General features: G+C 38.9%; 1 protein-coding gene across 6 annotated transcripts in view; it reads right to left on the reverse strand.

Moving 5' to 3' along the window:
• LOC131234815 (chaperone protein dnaJ 1, mitochondrial) overlaps nucleotides 1–16537 on the reverse strand; it is a 45220-nt gene that overhangs the window by 27189 nt on the left and 1494 nt on the right. For all 6 annotated transcript variants that reach the window (XR_009165790.1, XR_009165798.1, XR_009165799.1 and 3 more), the window contains exons 4-12: nucleotides 15399–15482; nucleotides 15192–15230; nucleotides 14793–14903; nucleotides 14643–14684; nucleotides 14446–14533; nucleotides 13835–13899; nucleotides 13594–13656; nucleotides 13437–13509; nucleotides 9106–9197 (exon numbers count right to left, since the gene is read on the reverse strand). Coding sequence is in view for 3 of the 6 variants with exons in the window: in XM_058231806.1 (XP_058087789.1) it covers nucleotides 9106–9197; nucleotides 13437–13509; nucleotides 13594–13656; nucleotides 13835–13899; nucleotides 14446–14533; nucleotides 14643–14684; nucleotides 14793–14903; nucleotides 15192–15230; nucleotides 15399–15482 (657 nt within the window). In the remaining 3 variants the exon portion in view is untranslated. The remainder of the gene's footprint in view (nucleotides 1–9105; nucleotides 9198–13436; nucleotides 13510–13593; nucleotides 13657–13834; nucleotides 13900–14445; nucleotides 14534–14642; nucleotides 14685–14792; nucleotides 14904–15191; nucleotides 15231–15398; nucleotides 15483–16537) is intronic.

Below are 16537 nucleotides of genomic sequence, written 5' to 3' on the forward strand. Positions count from 1 at the left end.
TCCATGACAATGAATTCTCCGGGGAGTTCAATTTCTCCGATCCTAATAGGACAAGCCTTATATATCTGATCTAAGGCTGGAGATTTCCCTAATGGTGTAGCAACTTTTATTTCTTATTCTAGGTTTTCAGGAGTTAAACCTAAGGTGTGAACACAATCTTGAAATAAAAGAATGGGAAGCTCCAGTGTCGAATAACACTCTAACAGGAGATGCATAGATGATAAGAGTACCTTCCACAACTTCGTTTGGCGCATTCTCTTCCCTTGGGGCCAAAGCAAAGACTCACCCCTAAGTTGGCTACTGTTTTTTTTTTTTTTTTTTAAAGCTGACAAGATTGTGTTAAGAAAATAAAAGGGATACAGAGAGGAGAATTGAGAGTCCACCAAGAGAGCAGATGCAACTAAGCTCCTAAAAGACAGACGCTAACGCAGCTAGACACCTAAGAAAAGAAAATCACTGTCCTTCAAGAATTCATCATTACAAGCCCATTCGATCAATATCCGCTTAACCTTAGACGAAACAGCCTCTGAAGAATTGGAGGAGTCCCTAAAACATCTACCATTGCGTTCTTCCCAGACCGACCACCAGATCGCAAGAACAACCATCCTCCAAATTCTAGCCTTCACCTTGCCGACATGGACCCCATGCCAAGCTAGAAGAAAATGGTTCACTGTACCAAGGACGCACCAGTTGATATTAAATCAAAAGCACAAATCAGTCCATATTGAGGATATGAAAGGGCAATGCAGCAGCAGGTGATCTACAGATTCTGCTTCCCACATGCAGCATAAATAGATGTTTGTGAGAATCATCCCCCGTTTCCTCAAGTTATCTACTGTGAGGATCTTCTTTTTACCATCTAACCAACAGAAGACAATAAATTTAGGAGGGGCCGAATATTTCCAGCTGTGATAAGGCTGCTGGATATCAATGATTCCCGGATTGTTTTAGAGCTAACTGTAGAAAGATCTAACAGAGAACCTGCTAGACTTTTCTGGTCTCCAAACGATACTATCTGAAACTAACTGGATAAGAGAAGCAGCATAGATACATTCTAACAAATCCGCAAACTCGCTAATTTCCCAGTCTTGGAGGTTTCATCTACAAACTATGTTCCACACAATCTTGCCTTCAGAAAGAGTGTAACAGTCAGCCACGAAGATATCTTTGATGGGAGCTAGGAGGAAAATGTTCGGAAATCTGGCTTTTAACGGCGTGTTCCCCATCCAAGTGTCGTACCAAAAACGAATGTTCGCCCCATTACCAAGGGCGAAGCCCACACTTTTGAGAACCTCCTCTTTCATCTTCAAGATACCCCTCCAAATAGCAGACACCTTGTAGGACGACGAATCATTTGTCCACCACCCATTTGCTGACTTCCCATATTTGCTTTTGATAATAGTGTTCTAAAGGTTCCCATCTTCTGAACCTAATCTCCAAATCCATTTCCCAAGGAGAGCTCAATTCATGATCTTTAGGTCTTTAACTCTAGCATCACCTATTGAAATCTGCTTGCACACCTCTTCCCAATCAACAAGGTGAAATTCTTGTCCTCCTTGCCGTGCCAAAGAAAATCCCGCCTTAACTTTTCCATGGTAGACAGCGCCGAGCCAGGGCATCTGAAAGGAGACATGAAGTACAATGGGAGATTGGAGAGAGCGGCCTTAATAAGAGTAAGACGCCCTCCTAGGGATAAATAGCGACATTTCCATCTGGCAAGATACCTCTCGAATCTGGAAATAACCTTATCCCAAAGGTTTTTAGGGGGAGAGCCTATACACAGAGGGAGCCCAACAAAAGAGGTTGGAAAAGAGACCTAAGAGCAATCAAAAACTTCCGCCATCAGATTGATCTCTCTTTCTCCATATTAACTCTGAATATTTTGGATTTCACCAAATTAACTCTTAAGCCCGAAACGGCCTCGAAACATCGGATGCTAGTACGAAGATTTTTCACCTTGTCTAGGTTGGCTTTAGAAAAAATTAAGGTGTCGTCTGCAAATTGGAGGTGCGTCAATGGGCTCAGTAAACCTTTCATTTTGACACCACAACGAATACCTTCCTGTTGGCCTTTGTGCAACATTCTAGATAAGGCCTCCCCCACTATAAGAAAAAGAAACGGAGATAGAGGATCGCCTTGTCTAAGACCTCGCGAGCTCTTGAAGAAACCTTTAGGGGACCCATTAAGGAGGACGGAGAAGTGGGCTGAACCAATGCATTCTCCCATCCAGGCTCTCCATTTATCCCCGAACCCCATCCTCTTCATCATATATTGCAAAAAACCCCAATCAACGTGGTCATAGGCTTTCTCAATGTCTAACTTGCATATAATGCTCTTCTAGCCAGATCTGTGGCTCGAATCCAGACATTCATTTGCGATTAACGCACAGTCCACAATCTGTCTGCCTAAGATAAATGTGCTTTGATTACTAGATATAATCTTACCCATGACCTTCCTTAATCGGGACGCCAAGACTTTAGCTAGGATTTTGTAAGGACCACCCAGAAGACTAATCGGTCTAAAGTCTTTGAGTGATGTAGCCTCCGAAATTTTTGGGATAAGGGCAATAAAGGACACCCCGAGACTTTTGGATAATCTGCCTCTCCCATGGAATTCCATGAAGAAATCCATCACAACCTTTTGAATTATATCCCAAAAGCATTGATAGAAAATAATGGGAAATCCATCTAGCCCAGGAGCCTTTTCGCCGCCATGGGAATCTATGGCCAATCTCAGTACCTCCACAGAAAAGGGAGCTTCGAGAGAGCTTACGTCCTCAGGAGATATACTGTCTAGATGAAGAGAGTCCAAACGTGGTCTAACCCAATCTTCTCCCTTAAGGAGGGAGCTGAAATGCGCAATAACCTCTTCTGCAATTCTATCTTTGTCCTCTATGCGAACCCCGTTCACAACTATGCTGCTGATCTTGTTGCTCCTGGCATGCATACTGGCTAAGCTGTGGAAATAACTAGTGTTTTTGTCTCCCTCCTTGATCCATTTAGCCCGGGATTTTTGTTTCCATGAAATTTCTTTTTCTAGAGCCCTACCAGAGAGGGTTTGGATTAACACAATTCTTCTAGCCAAAGTGTTAGTAGACATTGGAGTGTCTTCAGCTTGATCATCAATCCTTTGCAACTCAGATAAAATAGAATCCGTTTCCAACTCCCAGATAAGAGATTCCTTCTCATACCACTCTTTCAAACTGACTTTCAATCATTTAAGTTTGGAACATAGCCCATAACTAGCAAAACCTTCCACCTGATACCCTTCCCACCAATCAAAAATCATCTGATGGAATCCTTCTATTTTGAGCCAGGAAGAATCAAACCTAAAAGTTTTAGGGCCCCAGTTATGACACTTAATGGTGAGGATGATTGGCCAGCGGTCCGACGTAGTTCTCGGGAGAACAACTTGGGAAGTAGTAGGGAAATAATCCAACCATTCAGAAGAAACCAAAAATCTGTCTAACCTGGATAGAATAGGGTTTGCTCTTCCATTAGACCAGGTAAATCTAGATCCCAATAATGGAAGATCGACTAGCTCCTGATCTTCAATCCAGCAGGAAAAGGAGGTCATCGCTGGAGTCACCTTGTTTCCATGGGATTTTTCTTTTGTGTATCTAATAATATTAAAATCCCCCACGATGCAACAAGGACCTGCAAAGCTCTGTCTGGAAGCACTAAGTGCATCCCAGAATGCTTTTCTGCTAACGTCTTGAGAAGGACCATAGATTGTGCAAATGAGACATTGAAATCCGGAAGAGATTTGGAGTAAAATGACTGAAACCGAAAACAATCCTACCCAGCTTTTTTGTAGAATACATTGAGATGATCGCCATGCTAGCAGGATGCCGCCAATATTTCCTATAGAGTCAAGGACCACCCATTTTGCGTCTTTGGCCTTCCAAAGAGTACCCATCAACCAATCATCGAATCGGCTAACCTTAGTTTCCTGAAGGCGGATAACGTCTGGATTGTTTTTGTCGCAAGAATCTTTAATTAGACTTCTTTTTTGCTTGTACCCCACACCCCTGACGGTCTAAGAAATTATCTTCATTGAGGAACTGAACTACCCCGAACTCCCTGGAACCCATCAGAATTGCCTAGAAACGACGCAATACTTTGCAATTCTCTGTTGCTGCAAGATCTAGAACGCCGACTTCTAGGGGATTTCATTGCTGAAAGGGATCGACTGTGAGATTCCACATATTGGAATAATGCTATGTAATCCTCCGGGCAATCTCTAAAAGATAATCCCAAGGATCTGCCGACATGACCCACAGCGTCTTGTTTCCATTTCTTTCTCTGGATTATCTGTATCAGATCAGCTCTATTTAAGTCCTCCATGATCTTCCCTGAGTTGGCTACTGTTGCAGTGCTTGTCCCCCGTTTATAGGTTGTTGAGGTGCTTGTCGATCTTGTTGAGGTTGTTGTTGTTGTTGCTGTCGTAGTCCTCCTGGACGGTTCTAGTTCTAGTACCCACCGGGGCGAACCAAGAACGTTATCTATGTGGTAGTACTTAGGATAAATTCCCAATTAGGAAGGCTTATTTATGACAAGTTTCCTGAATTAGCATGAAGGACCAAGATCGAGCAATTAAGAACCCTAATCTAGCGGATAAGAAAAAGGAGCCCACAAAGGAAACTAATCGAGAAGTGTACGCCAAGGACCTTGATGGGCATACCCTATACACCTGTGGAAACGTTTTGGTAAGCAATTCTAAATCTAAGATGCTTATATTCCATGGTTTAAATCAACAAGTTCTCTATATTTGGAAAGTTATTGCAAATCTTCTATTTTTGGAAAGTTTTTATTTTTAGAAAGTTCTATGAAATTGCTATTTCGAAAAGTCTCTATATTCGGAAAGAAACTTTGAAATGTGCTATTTTTGGAAAGTTTCTATAATTGGAAGGTTATGGGGAAATATGTTATTTTTGGAAAGTTCTAAGAAATCGAGTTATTTTTTTTTTAAGTTGCTTTCAATCATGTTATAACACCAGAGAGAGGAAATTATGAGTGAGAGTGAAGACTGTTTATGAGAGGCTGTGAGGTAATTTTGAGAGTGAACTTCTAGAGTGATGGTGAAGACATGTTTAGAGTGATTTATAAGAGTGATGTTGTGGATATTTCATGAGTGAAGGTGAGGCTTAAGAGTGACTCGAGTGACTGTGAGTTTATAAGCAAATGATTTAATAAGTGTAAGGACCGTGTGCCCATCAAGATTAAATCCCTATGAGCAATTGACTCCTTTTGTGGAATTCAGTGTGGCCAGGATGAAGGCAAGTGTCTATCCAACTCGAGATGAATAAATATGAATGATGATTAATTAATGTTGAGTGATGAGTGAATATGATTAATGATTAATGCTGAGTGATGAGTGATGCTTTGACCAATTTGGAAAGGGATTGGACCTGGTGTTAAACTGATAAACCGTACTTTGAGTTGCAATGAATCATACATATAACTCTCATTTTTATGTGTTTCTTAAATTTTCTATATTTACAAAACTCTTGCTAAATTCTTGTATTCAGAACCATTTGCTAGGCAATCTTGCTCATATTGTTCACTGATGGAAAAACAACAAGCTACGGAACAGGTTGTGATGCTTTGAAGCTGACCACATGAGACCGATAGCGTGGACCATTTGCTCTAGATGGACATTGGATTTGAACATTTTTAGATTTTGGATTTTTTTCCCTTCTTTTTTTTTTGGATATTTGTGAAGTGGATTGGTGATTTGATGATTTTGGATTAAGTTAAATAAAGTTTAGCAGTTTTCATTTATGTATGTACGGTTTGGATGTGAATTGTGTGGTGTGAATGTTTACCTTGACGCTTTAACCTTAGTCATGACCAGTGTTCGAAATATCGGTATCACATTACGTATCGCACCCTTGGGATACAAATATGTATCAGTTGTCACATGGGATATATCGGTTGTATCGTGTAACGTATCGTTGTTGTTGGAAACATGGGGAAATATTGGGAAATTGGTCGAATTTTTCAATGAAACTTCAGTGATTGTTAAAAAAGACATAAATACACACTAATAAATCAAAACATTACCCAAAAAAAAAAACTAGTGCGCATAATAGGTTTTCTTTGTATGGGGTCCTAATCTATGCGTTATCTAACTGAATTGATGCAAGTATATTCAAAGTCTATTAACATAATTTATAAATGTAAGAAGACGTATGGAAATGCAAGCAATACATTCAAAAGCAAAAGAAGAATCACTAGATCAGGTTACATACATGTTTGATTTTATATTTGGACATAAAGATCGCAACCAATATGCGAGAAATTGGGAAATTTTGATTTTTTTTTTTCAATTTTCTGCAACTTAGCCCATCTCCTTCAAATCTCAAAATAGAAGCTGCAAATCCATGATTTTTCATGCAAAACATGAAATACCATGGATTTGTAACAATTTGATACTGATTTAACATGATTTATAAAGAAAAAAGTATCAAAAATCGAAAATGCTCACCGGATATAACATATGGGAAATATCCCGCTACTTGTGTTTCGCATCACAAAGGTGGAATACAAGATATATCGTGGGATATATCAGCCAATATCATCGATACTTAAAACACTAGTCATGACTTTAAATCTGTTTTTGGGTATTGCTGCCTAGCGGCGGTGCTGGTTTGTTGTTGTATGTTAGCTTTAGGTCTCCTTTAGTTTTTGTTTAGGTTTTTTACCTTTTTTGTTTTTTCTTTTTTCTTTTTTGTTTTCATGTTCTATAGTTTTCTTTTCCCTTTTCAATAAAATTTCACCTTTCAAAAAAAAAAAAAAATGACTCTAAACTCGAGCTAGGGTCAGCCCTAACCTTAGCTTCTAAAAAATCATATGATTGGATGACTATAACCATCCCTCAATGGCTACGAAAATGGGCAACCTATATCGATTACGATAAAGAAGGTTTGATCATTAATCTAGACCGTCCATTATGTAGAGGCCGCCTTTGATTGTCCATCACTCTTTAATAAACACTTTGAAAGGATAATCCTAACCATCCAATCAATATGTAGGAAATTAGACAGATCATAATAATTATACTAGAGGAGGTCTAGCCACTAATCAAAACCATCCATCACACAAGCCCACCTTTGATTGTCCATCCCTCTTAAAAGACACCATCTAATGATCCTAACCATATGACCAAGGGCCAAAAATCAGATAGTTAGTCAGTGATCTGGATGGTTTATCATGTGGCGCCCACCTTTGATTGTGCATCCCTCTCAAAGAAGCTTTAATTTGATGATCCTAATTATCTGAGTAATGGCTAGAAAATTGAACGGTAAATACTGATTGTATAGAGAAGCTCTAACCATTGATCCGGAACATGTGGGGCTGACCTTTGATTGTTGATCCCTCCTAAAAAAATCATTGTGATTGGATTAGCGTAGCCATGCAAGCATTGACTAGGAAAATAGATGGTCCATATTGATTATCATAGAGTAGCTCTAGTCATTGATGCAGACCATCCATCATGCGAGGCCCATGTTGATTGCCCATCTCAGTTAAAAGGATGGTGACAGTGTTAGGGTTCATGGAAGGGAGGAAGGTCAATGGAAAAACTGGTTAAATAAATAAACCATATCTCTTGGTTTAATATCTTAACCAAAAAAATGGCCCTTTTGGGTTAGAAAAAAAAAAGTAACCTAGTTAAAAACTTCTCCACCTCCTTTACATTTTACCAAACATGGTTAATGTTTAGATAACTGGTTAAAATTTTAACTTAACCGGTTATCCTTGTACCCAAAAAGGCCCTTTATGGATTGGAAAGCCCCAACATCTCAATGATTGAAAGATCCTACCCATCAATCACAAGTCAGAATTGAAGGCCACACTGTAAGAGGTTTTGATACTAACAAAATTAACTAGAAATTACGGCATGTTTGGATTTGTGGAAAGCCCAAGAAAGGAAATGGTTTTTCTAAGGAAGCCATATTTCCAGAAAACTGTAATAAGTAAATGATGTTTCCCCTGTTTTTTCTTCAACAAGATTTTTCCTAGAAAATTTAGGCCCTATTTCCAAATTTGTCGTTTGGCAAAACAAAATATCCTCAGGAAATTTTCCTAGTATGTACTAGCATATGCCAAATTGGACAGTAACAAGTGTGGGATGCTTGGAAATGGATGGTGGCACATGTGGCACATTCCACATGTGGGGCACTTGAAGTTGGATGGTGGCACATGTGGCAAAACAGACACATAAGCAGATGTAGCGTGTAGAATGCAAGTAAAGGGGCAATGGCACGCCGCACATTAGCACACATGGCACATGTATGGCACTTAAGTTGGATGGTGTTTGAAGTGACACATAGGCACCTTTGGGACAAATAAGGCAAGAGCGAAGATGGACGGTGGCCCGTGTGGGGGGGCTTGAAGCTGGATAGTAACACATATGAGGCAAAAGCAAAGATGGAGGGAGGCACATGTGGGAAGCTTGGAGCTGGACAGTGGGGCATGGTGCATATATGCAAATCGGCACATGTGGGGGAATTGAAGATGGACAGTGGCACATCTGGTTTTAACTCGTGAAAACCCATTTTGCTTAGAAAAGGAGTTCCACGTAGAGGCTTCACAAACAGTGGAAAGTTGGTTTCATAGGAACCAGTTTTTCCAGTTTCCTTTACATTCCTTTTCACAAATCCAAACCTAGAGAATACCCCAAAATGCAATCCACTCGTTGATAGCAAGAGACCAGTAAAGCTATAAAATGCCCCAACAACTTAGATGTGCTTGTAGCAAAAATAATGGGATAAATAAAATGAAGTTATCAAACAAGGGTAGCACCATTACAGGCCCCCGAGCCTCAAATAATGAATCAAATCTTAAACAATTCCAACATCATCATCTTCTAAGCCTTATCCAAACTAATTGGGTGAGCTACATGAATTCTGTTCTGCCATCGCACTCTACCATAATAGACAATATCATCAGTTAAAACATAGGTTCTCAAGTCTTTTCTTACAAACCCCACCCACGTCTTTTCCGCCATAGAAAGTTTTTATTCGTAAGTTGTGATGCAAATCGATAATCCAAAACATAAACAAACTGAATGAAGAAAGGAATATAATGAGTCAAAATGTACATTCAGCTTTATATGCAGATTTCCAGAATGAACACTTCGCCCCCCACTATTTCCAGCTTTCGGGACACGAATTGTATCTCCAGAAGCTACACCTGCACCATAAAGGAATGGGAGAAAGATAAATTTCAGAAGCTTCCATTTACACTGCTCGAATAATATTATTTTTAGCTTATGTTGTTATTATATAAACTGGCAATCTAATACGTGTCAATCCGTGGTCAAGATTTCCACACTAACGACTCAACCAAATAGCATGAACTCGCAAAAAACAGGCTTAGTTCAAAATTTGACTATCATTTCAGACCCCTTAATAGACAATCTCCCAGCAGATGCCACTAGGAAAAACTACAGCCAACCATGAAACTTGACTCAGCAGCCCTCACAGAGCACCAAAACCAGAAAACAGAAACCAAAGTCACTTTAATTTTATTTATAAAAAAAAAAAACCATCGCAGCTATAAGAAACATAGAAGCAACCGAGCGCCTTGATGAAGGCAAAAGCTTAGGATAAAGTGAGAAGAATTGCAGCCACCAGTTCATTCGCCTGAGAGCAGCATTAATTGCATTTGTCAAGTTACCTAGTGCAAGTACCGGAAAGTACCTTCCTTGAAAGTCCCTTTCAGCTTTAATTCATTCAGCACAAAGAGATTTAACTACAAGAACTTGGTTCACTTCCTTAAAAGAAGTTAGGAAATAAATGCAAAAGAATATTAATTTCTCAACTGAAAAAAACAAAAATGCATTGGATCTTTTAAAAATAACTAAAGGATTGCTGCAAAATAGTAAAACACAACTGCCGGTGCAGCCCTGTGGCTATTGTTATTTCTATCACTGGTGAAAGAATAAAACAAATTAGTTACAAATTAATCAACTAGGTGAACTAAAAAAACTGATGCATAGCATCTTTCTGGGGCTTTACTACTATTTACATTTTCCAGTATTATCTATATGGCCATGACTTGTCCACCTTACATGTGGCACAAATGTATGTCAATCAATACCAGCCAAATTGCAGTTCCCATCATTGATGGGCATGCCCTAAAAACGGTTTAAATGGATAGTCACAATCATACGATAAAAAGAAAATGGTCAGTGGTCCAAATTCAGTGCCTGATATTAGACTATTTGGATAGTATGATTGTTGTAATTAGGTCATGCTCCATCCACAACAGGCTCACGATGAACATGGTTTTGATTGACACACGAGTATTTCTTATCTAACTATCAATAAATAAAAAAATTTTAAAAAAATAAATAAATAAATAAATTTATGAGTATTGTGTAAATTCGATTGGACTCCACCATTTTCTTCTTTTTCTTTTTTTCTTTTTTTTGGAAAACAATATAAAATTTGTGTAAAATGCACTTCTTTTCTAATGGTACATCACCATCTAGCCATTTATAAAGAGGACTCAATTCATAGAGTATGAGGAACCATACAAATACACACCACCATTGTATACATGGCATACACATATCTCAATCTACAGTGTCCAAATCATGGCCCCATTGTACATTAGTTCTAACTCAAAAATTATATTTAAAGGATGAGGTATGTTCACATCCATTTATAAGCAGCACAAAGTTACCATCCATCAAGGGCATAGAGCCACATGTATATGAGAGACGGGCCATTGAAAAGGTAGGCACCACCTTGACAATCTGATAGGGACATTGGAGGACCTACTTGGGTGTACCAGAGATGGAGGCGACCACCTACATCAGCGCAACTGTCTTTGTGGATGGGAGACAAGTTCTAGATGAGGCCCGATGGGCTATTTTGAAGACCCCACGTGGATTGGATGTGGATCAAGAAGACCCCACTTTAGGATGATACATGTGGGCTGCTCAAGAGACCATTTTAATCATATAATTTTTATTTCGTGTCAATCCAACTTTTAGATCTTGTCAATCAGACCACTAAATCTAGGCCCATTGAACTCAGATCTCGCTTTCTTTGTGTTTTTTGTTATTCTTAGGATTTATTTTCTAGTTGAGATTGATCATGAGTGTTTTAGTTTTCTTATTTTGGATGGTGGGCCATTTCACTTAAGTAAATGGCATAGTTGTAATTATGTTGATATTTCATTATAAAAGCACGAGGGGTGGAAGATATTGAGGCGGGGGAGAGAGAGAGAGAGAGAGAGAGAGAGAGAGAGAGAGAGAGAGAAGCTCTCGTGTGAAGGAATTTTCCTCGTTTTTTAGGGTTTGTGAGAAAACCTCTCTTCCATTTGAATTGTGGAAGGGTAGAGGCTTATTTGGTGGTGGATTCCCCAAGGTGCATTCTTCCTCTTTCTCTTCTCAAACAAGGTGTTCTTCTTCTTCTCTTATCTTCCTCCTTCCCCTTCCCTTAGAACCTTCTCAACCCTTCAAAACCCTATCCAAATCCACCATCTCTCTCTTTCCTTATACCCACCCACGAGTGGACCCGCATGTGCATCCATACAAGCAGCCATGTGTGGGCCCTCATTTGGCGTTTTCCCTCTTTGATTTCCCTCCAAACCTACTTAATCCCTATATCTTTTAAATCCCTAGAAACCTAATTCCCCAAACCTCCATCCATGAATCCAAAACCCTCATGAGAATCTGATTTTTTTTGTGAAACTTTCCCCAAACCAGAATTTTGCTTGCATCGTTGTCTACCCACGTGGTTGTTGCACTACCCACCCACGCTAGATTGGAAGTCCGTACTTCCAAGTAGGCCACTCTTGAATTATTTTATATTTTCGTGCACTGCGTATGTGATAAGCTAGGACCTTCATGTTATAAATCTGAATTTCTGAATCTATTATGTGGATATGTTTGATTTTACATGTTGATTGCTGAAATTAATGTGTAATTGATCTCTCATCTTGTATCCTAGGATAGTTCTATCATCCTACATCAGTCATGGTATGCAAAATTCATGCTGAGCAAATTATCAGGTGGGCTAAACCATAGAAAGCATGGAGGACCAATTTACTTACTCAATCCACATGTGTGGCAACCAAATCAATAGATTGCCCTGATATTTGCACCTAATGACCTTAAGGTGGGCCCTACTTTTTTTAGCAGCTCATATGTCATATATATGTGAAACTTCAGTTGTTTGTATTTGATGTATGGTAACTTCATGCTCCACTGAGATGGAAGTGAATATTTCCCCTCAAGGATAGTAGTTGTTCGATTGGTGCCATCAAATGGACAGTTAAAATGAATATATTATAAATTATCCAAATTCAACAAAAAGCATCCACTAATGAGATATTAGAATTATCCAATCAAACTAACTTTGAATCTATGCCCCATCTACAGTGGACCCACTATTCGGACAGCTCAGGTTGTGGTTAGTGTGTACCATGTAGTGTGCATGCATATGGATCACTAGTGTATTAAATAACTACTCTAAGAACTAGAGAGAGAGAGAGAGAGAGAGAGAGAGAGAGAGAGCAACAGCCACCAAGCTCCTTCATCAAAGAAAGGTTAAAAAAGGCAAATCTTGCAGTTTTAAGGAAGCACGGTCACAGTCTACAGCAGAGTGGAGCAATCTGAAGCTCGTTTGCTCCAAGTCCTAGAAGAACTTGGTTGAGTCTTGGCTTGTCAACTTGAGTAGACCGAGTCCCCAGGTCAACTCAGCCAGTTCATCAAGTCCACAGTAAAGTCCGTATCAGAAACTTGGATCAACTCAGCTGAGTTTCTGTTCAGCTTAACAAGTTTTAGTACCATGACTAAATTAGTCACTACGCATACCAGCTCGAAAGCAATAACTGGCTATAGCTATCCAGATTTGTAGAGCTCTAGCCAAAAACCTAGTGTTAGATACAAGGGATAGAAGCTAAACCCAATGACAAGACATCATATAGCAGGTACATCCATCAGAAAGCATAAAGGAAAAGATGGGAGGAGGAAACATGCATAGACTGGGTGTTAAGCACACAGGAAAAAATGGGCAACGAAAATAAATCATATAAAAGGTGTATGTGACAGAAAGTATCCTACAAAGGGGAATAGGGATATCTGAATAGACTTTTAACAACATTGTACAGGTCCCATAATACCAAGGGACATTGATTTGAGATCTAAAGGACTGCCGAGAAGTCCCCACACCATAGCAATTTTGTAATGGGGGATATCTCAACGCAGTCCAATGGTCACATGATAACATCAGCTCAAAATCAGTGGCTAACGTTAGGATTGAATATACAGCCATATTAATCAACCATTAATGCTTGATTTAGATAAGTAGAGTCTTGTGCAAATGAAAATTCTAACCCAGCCCAATCTTAGCAAGCTATTTTTTTTTCCAAATGATATCTTGGCAAGCCATTTAAGATCAAAAGATAGAAAGTCACCTGCTGGGATGGTAACATTAACCTCCTTGACACCTTCAACCACCCCAGATCCTTTGCATGCTAAACAATATTCCTTCAAGATAGATAGAATGTAAAAGATACTGAACAAGACTAAGAAATCAACAGCCTAAGAGATTTATTGATGTCAGTAGCAGACCTTAATAATTCGGCCTGATCCTTTACAAGTACTGCAGGTTGATGTGAATGGAGGAAGTGTAACCTGACCGATGATTTAACAAACATGAAAAGCAATAAAAAGAAAAAGATGCAACTTCTCCCTCTTAAAAACAAAAATAAAAAATAAAAATAAAAATAAAAATCTCCCACTTCCACAATGACGGGGAATAACCGAATAAGCATTTTTTTTCTCATTTAGGATATAAAAAATAAACACTTACTCTACCAATGCCTTTACAAGTTGGACATATTTTTGGCTTGGCACTAAATGGATGGCCTCTTCCATCTGCATCTCACATAGAAAAGGGAACAATGGAAATCAATATATTTGAATCATGAAAAGTGAGACACAGCCCATGATGAATAACAAGATATGGCTCTAATGTGGGTAGGATTAAGATGAATTGTATTTGCTGGAACTGATTATCCAAATGAAGAGATAAACCCCTGATAGTATGCCATGGAACTGGCCATGAGAATGCTGCTGATAAGGATCACCAAAGTAGACACAAACACAGCAGGCAACCTAATGGTGAACTAGTGATCTTTACTCAATTACTGGAATAAATCTAGCAATGAACAATGGTGAGTCAATAAAGGGAATCAAATTCAGTGTTCTTTTCCAAAAAAAACATCGACATTGATATGATCCCGGAATACATATTCCCAGTGTGTTGCCTGTGTGCTTGCTTAGCATTATCTTGCAAACATTCAGACCCTGAAGGAGTGGCCAATGTAACATCCTAACAGGTGTTGTTTACAGTAGATCTGCTTCTGCTCATAAAAGTCAAAACATAATCGTACTAAGTTAAATGAGTTCAGTTTTACTCACAACAAGAATCGCAGGGAACATGTGCATCAAAAGAGAGATGTTTTGTGCATCCTTTTGCAGCTTCAGAAAAAGAGAGTGATAGTTCCACCTACAAAATTACAAGAAAGGTAAAAAAATCTCGATGTGTTCATCCAGACATGGCACATCTAAGAAACTACCTAAGGCAACTTTTGTCAATTTAGGGACAGCAAGTTAACCTGTATATCAGTTGCAGAGGTTACACTCTCATGTTCAAAGATCTGTGAAAGCATTCAACATTTCTATGTTACAGATTGCATAACAACAAAGCAGCAAAAAAAGTACCCAAAAGAGAAAAAAAAAAAAAAAAAATGATATGTAGTAAGTACCTGAGAGAAAATTCTATGGAATGAATCAGAGAAATCGTCTTGATAAGCCTCCTTAAACCCCTCTGCATCATTCGCAGCATATTCTTGTTTTTCAGCACCTCTTGAGCACTCCTTCAATTGCATAAAAAATAATAGAATAATTCAAGGTGTTGTCTAGAGCCTAAAACTCTATGATTAATGTGCTCAGAGCTGGAATCCCAAACTTTGTCAAGGATTAGTAGTGACAGAGTCAACAGTGCGTGCAAAGTCTACATGTAATACGCTAATTTATATTACTGAAGAATAATGAGAGTTGCTGGCTTGCCAGAACTTTTCATTGATTCCATAACCGAATGAAAGAGAGGCAACAAACACAACACAAATAATTAAGAAAAATTCAAAACATTGAAGAACTATTACCCTATCATATTGTGCTCTCTTTTCGGGATCACGTAATGTCTGCAATTACCTTTCAGAGGAGATGCAATTAAATTATTGAACTAATAGAAAACCGCAAATACAGAGCTTTAACAGCATTATTCCATAATATTCAATATTATGAGAGAACAGAAACAATGAAAAATAGGACAAATAAGCACTACATAACTAGTCATCCCACGCACAAACCTCATACGCATCTCTTATCTCTTGAAACTTCCTCTTCGCTGCAGGATTATTCTTATTTGCATCTGGATGGTACTTCTTTGCAAGCTGAATGATGTTAGAAGGGTATTAGTTCAACAAGTAAATACAAGGGCACACGAGATGATGAGCGAGCATATATAACATTATTAGACAAGGATACCATGTCAGAAATGAACAATTAATGGTACTTCCAGTTTTCTGGTGATGACTGATGTTAGAAAAAAAAAAAAGGAAATCCAAACAAGAATGTACAGTACTCAGCAAACAACAGAATGAAGGTTTAGGGTTTAGGGAAAAAAATTCTCCAATCCAGATCATTGGGATCCGCAGGTTGGGTTCAAAATATCAATGATTCATCTGTTGTCAGGTGGAACAGGATTTATGTGGCAGAACCCAGTTAATTGGATAAGGCTTAGATGATGATGAACTGTTGTCAGATGAGTCTGATCAAACAGGGCAACAAATCCGCTTTACACACTTGATGGATCATATGGGTCATGCCATTGTCAGTCATCGTATTCAATTGCATAGTGGTGGAGATCAAGGTCTATTACGTTGGAGCTGTTGGCATGGTTTTAAAAATCAGATTCATAGTGACATGCTCAGCCACTGAAATCATTCCGACTCAGGTGGAAACATTCCAACTGGGATGGGTTTTGGAGTGCAACTCACCCAACGACTCACTTCAGTCTCCACTGATATAGATTCAACTTGGTCGAGTCAACTCAGTATCAGATAATAATTAGAACCATGGCTGTTGGTTCCTGGATTGATCAGCATGACAATTTGTTCTCCGTCAGTGCAAACTGTTGACAGGGATCATTTTTCTGAAACTTCATGTTCACCCCACAAGATTTAAAAACCGTCCAGGTAGTGATTCAGTTTGGTTGGTACTTGGCAGTAATGCAAGCAGGAATGGTCGCAAGAAGCGAGCGTTGCAATAATGAGCCAAAAGAAAAAAGGGCAATCCTTCCATTGACAGGATAACATCACTGTTTATATTACTAATTACAGGCATACTCAATGGGCGAATGATGGAATGACAGTAGTGCATGATAGTATTTTAATGAAACATCACATGGCCCAGTTGAGAACGCTTCCAATGCCATTGCTTTGAATAA

Source organism: Magnolia sinica, chromosome 2, assembly GCF_029962835.1.
Source record: "Magnolia sinica isolate HGM2019 chromosome 2, MsV1, whole genome shotgun sequence".
Lineage (NCBI taxonomy): Eukaryota > Viridiplantae > Streptophyta > Magnoliopsida > Magnoliales > Magnoliaceae > Magnolia > Magnolia sinica.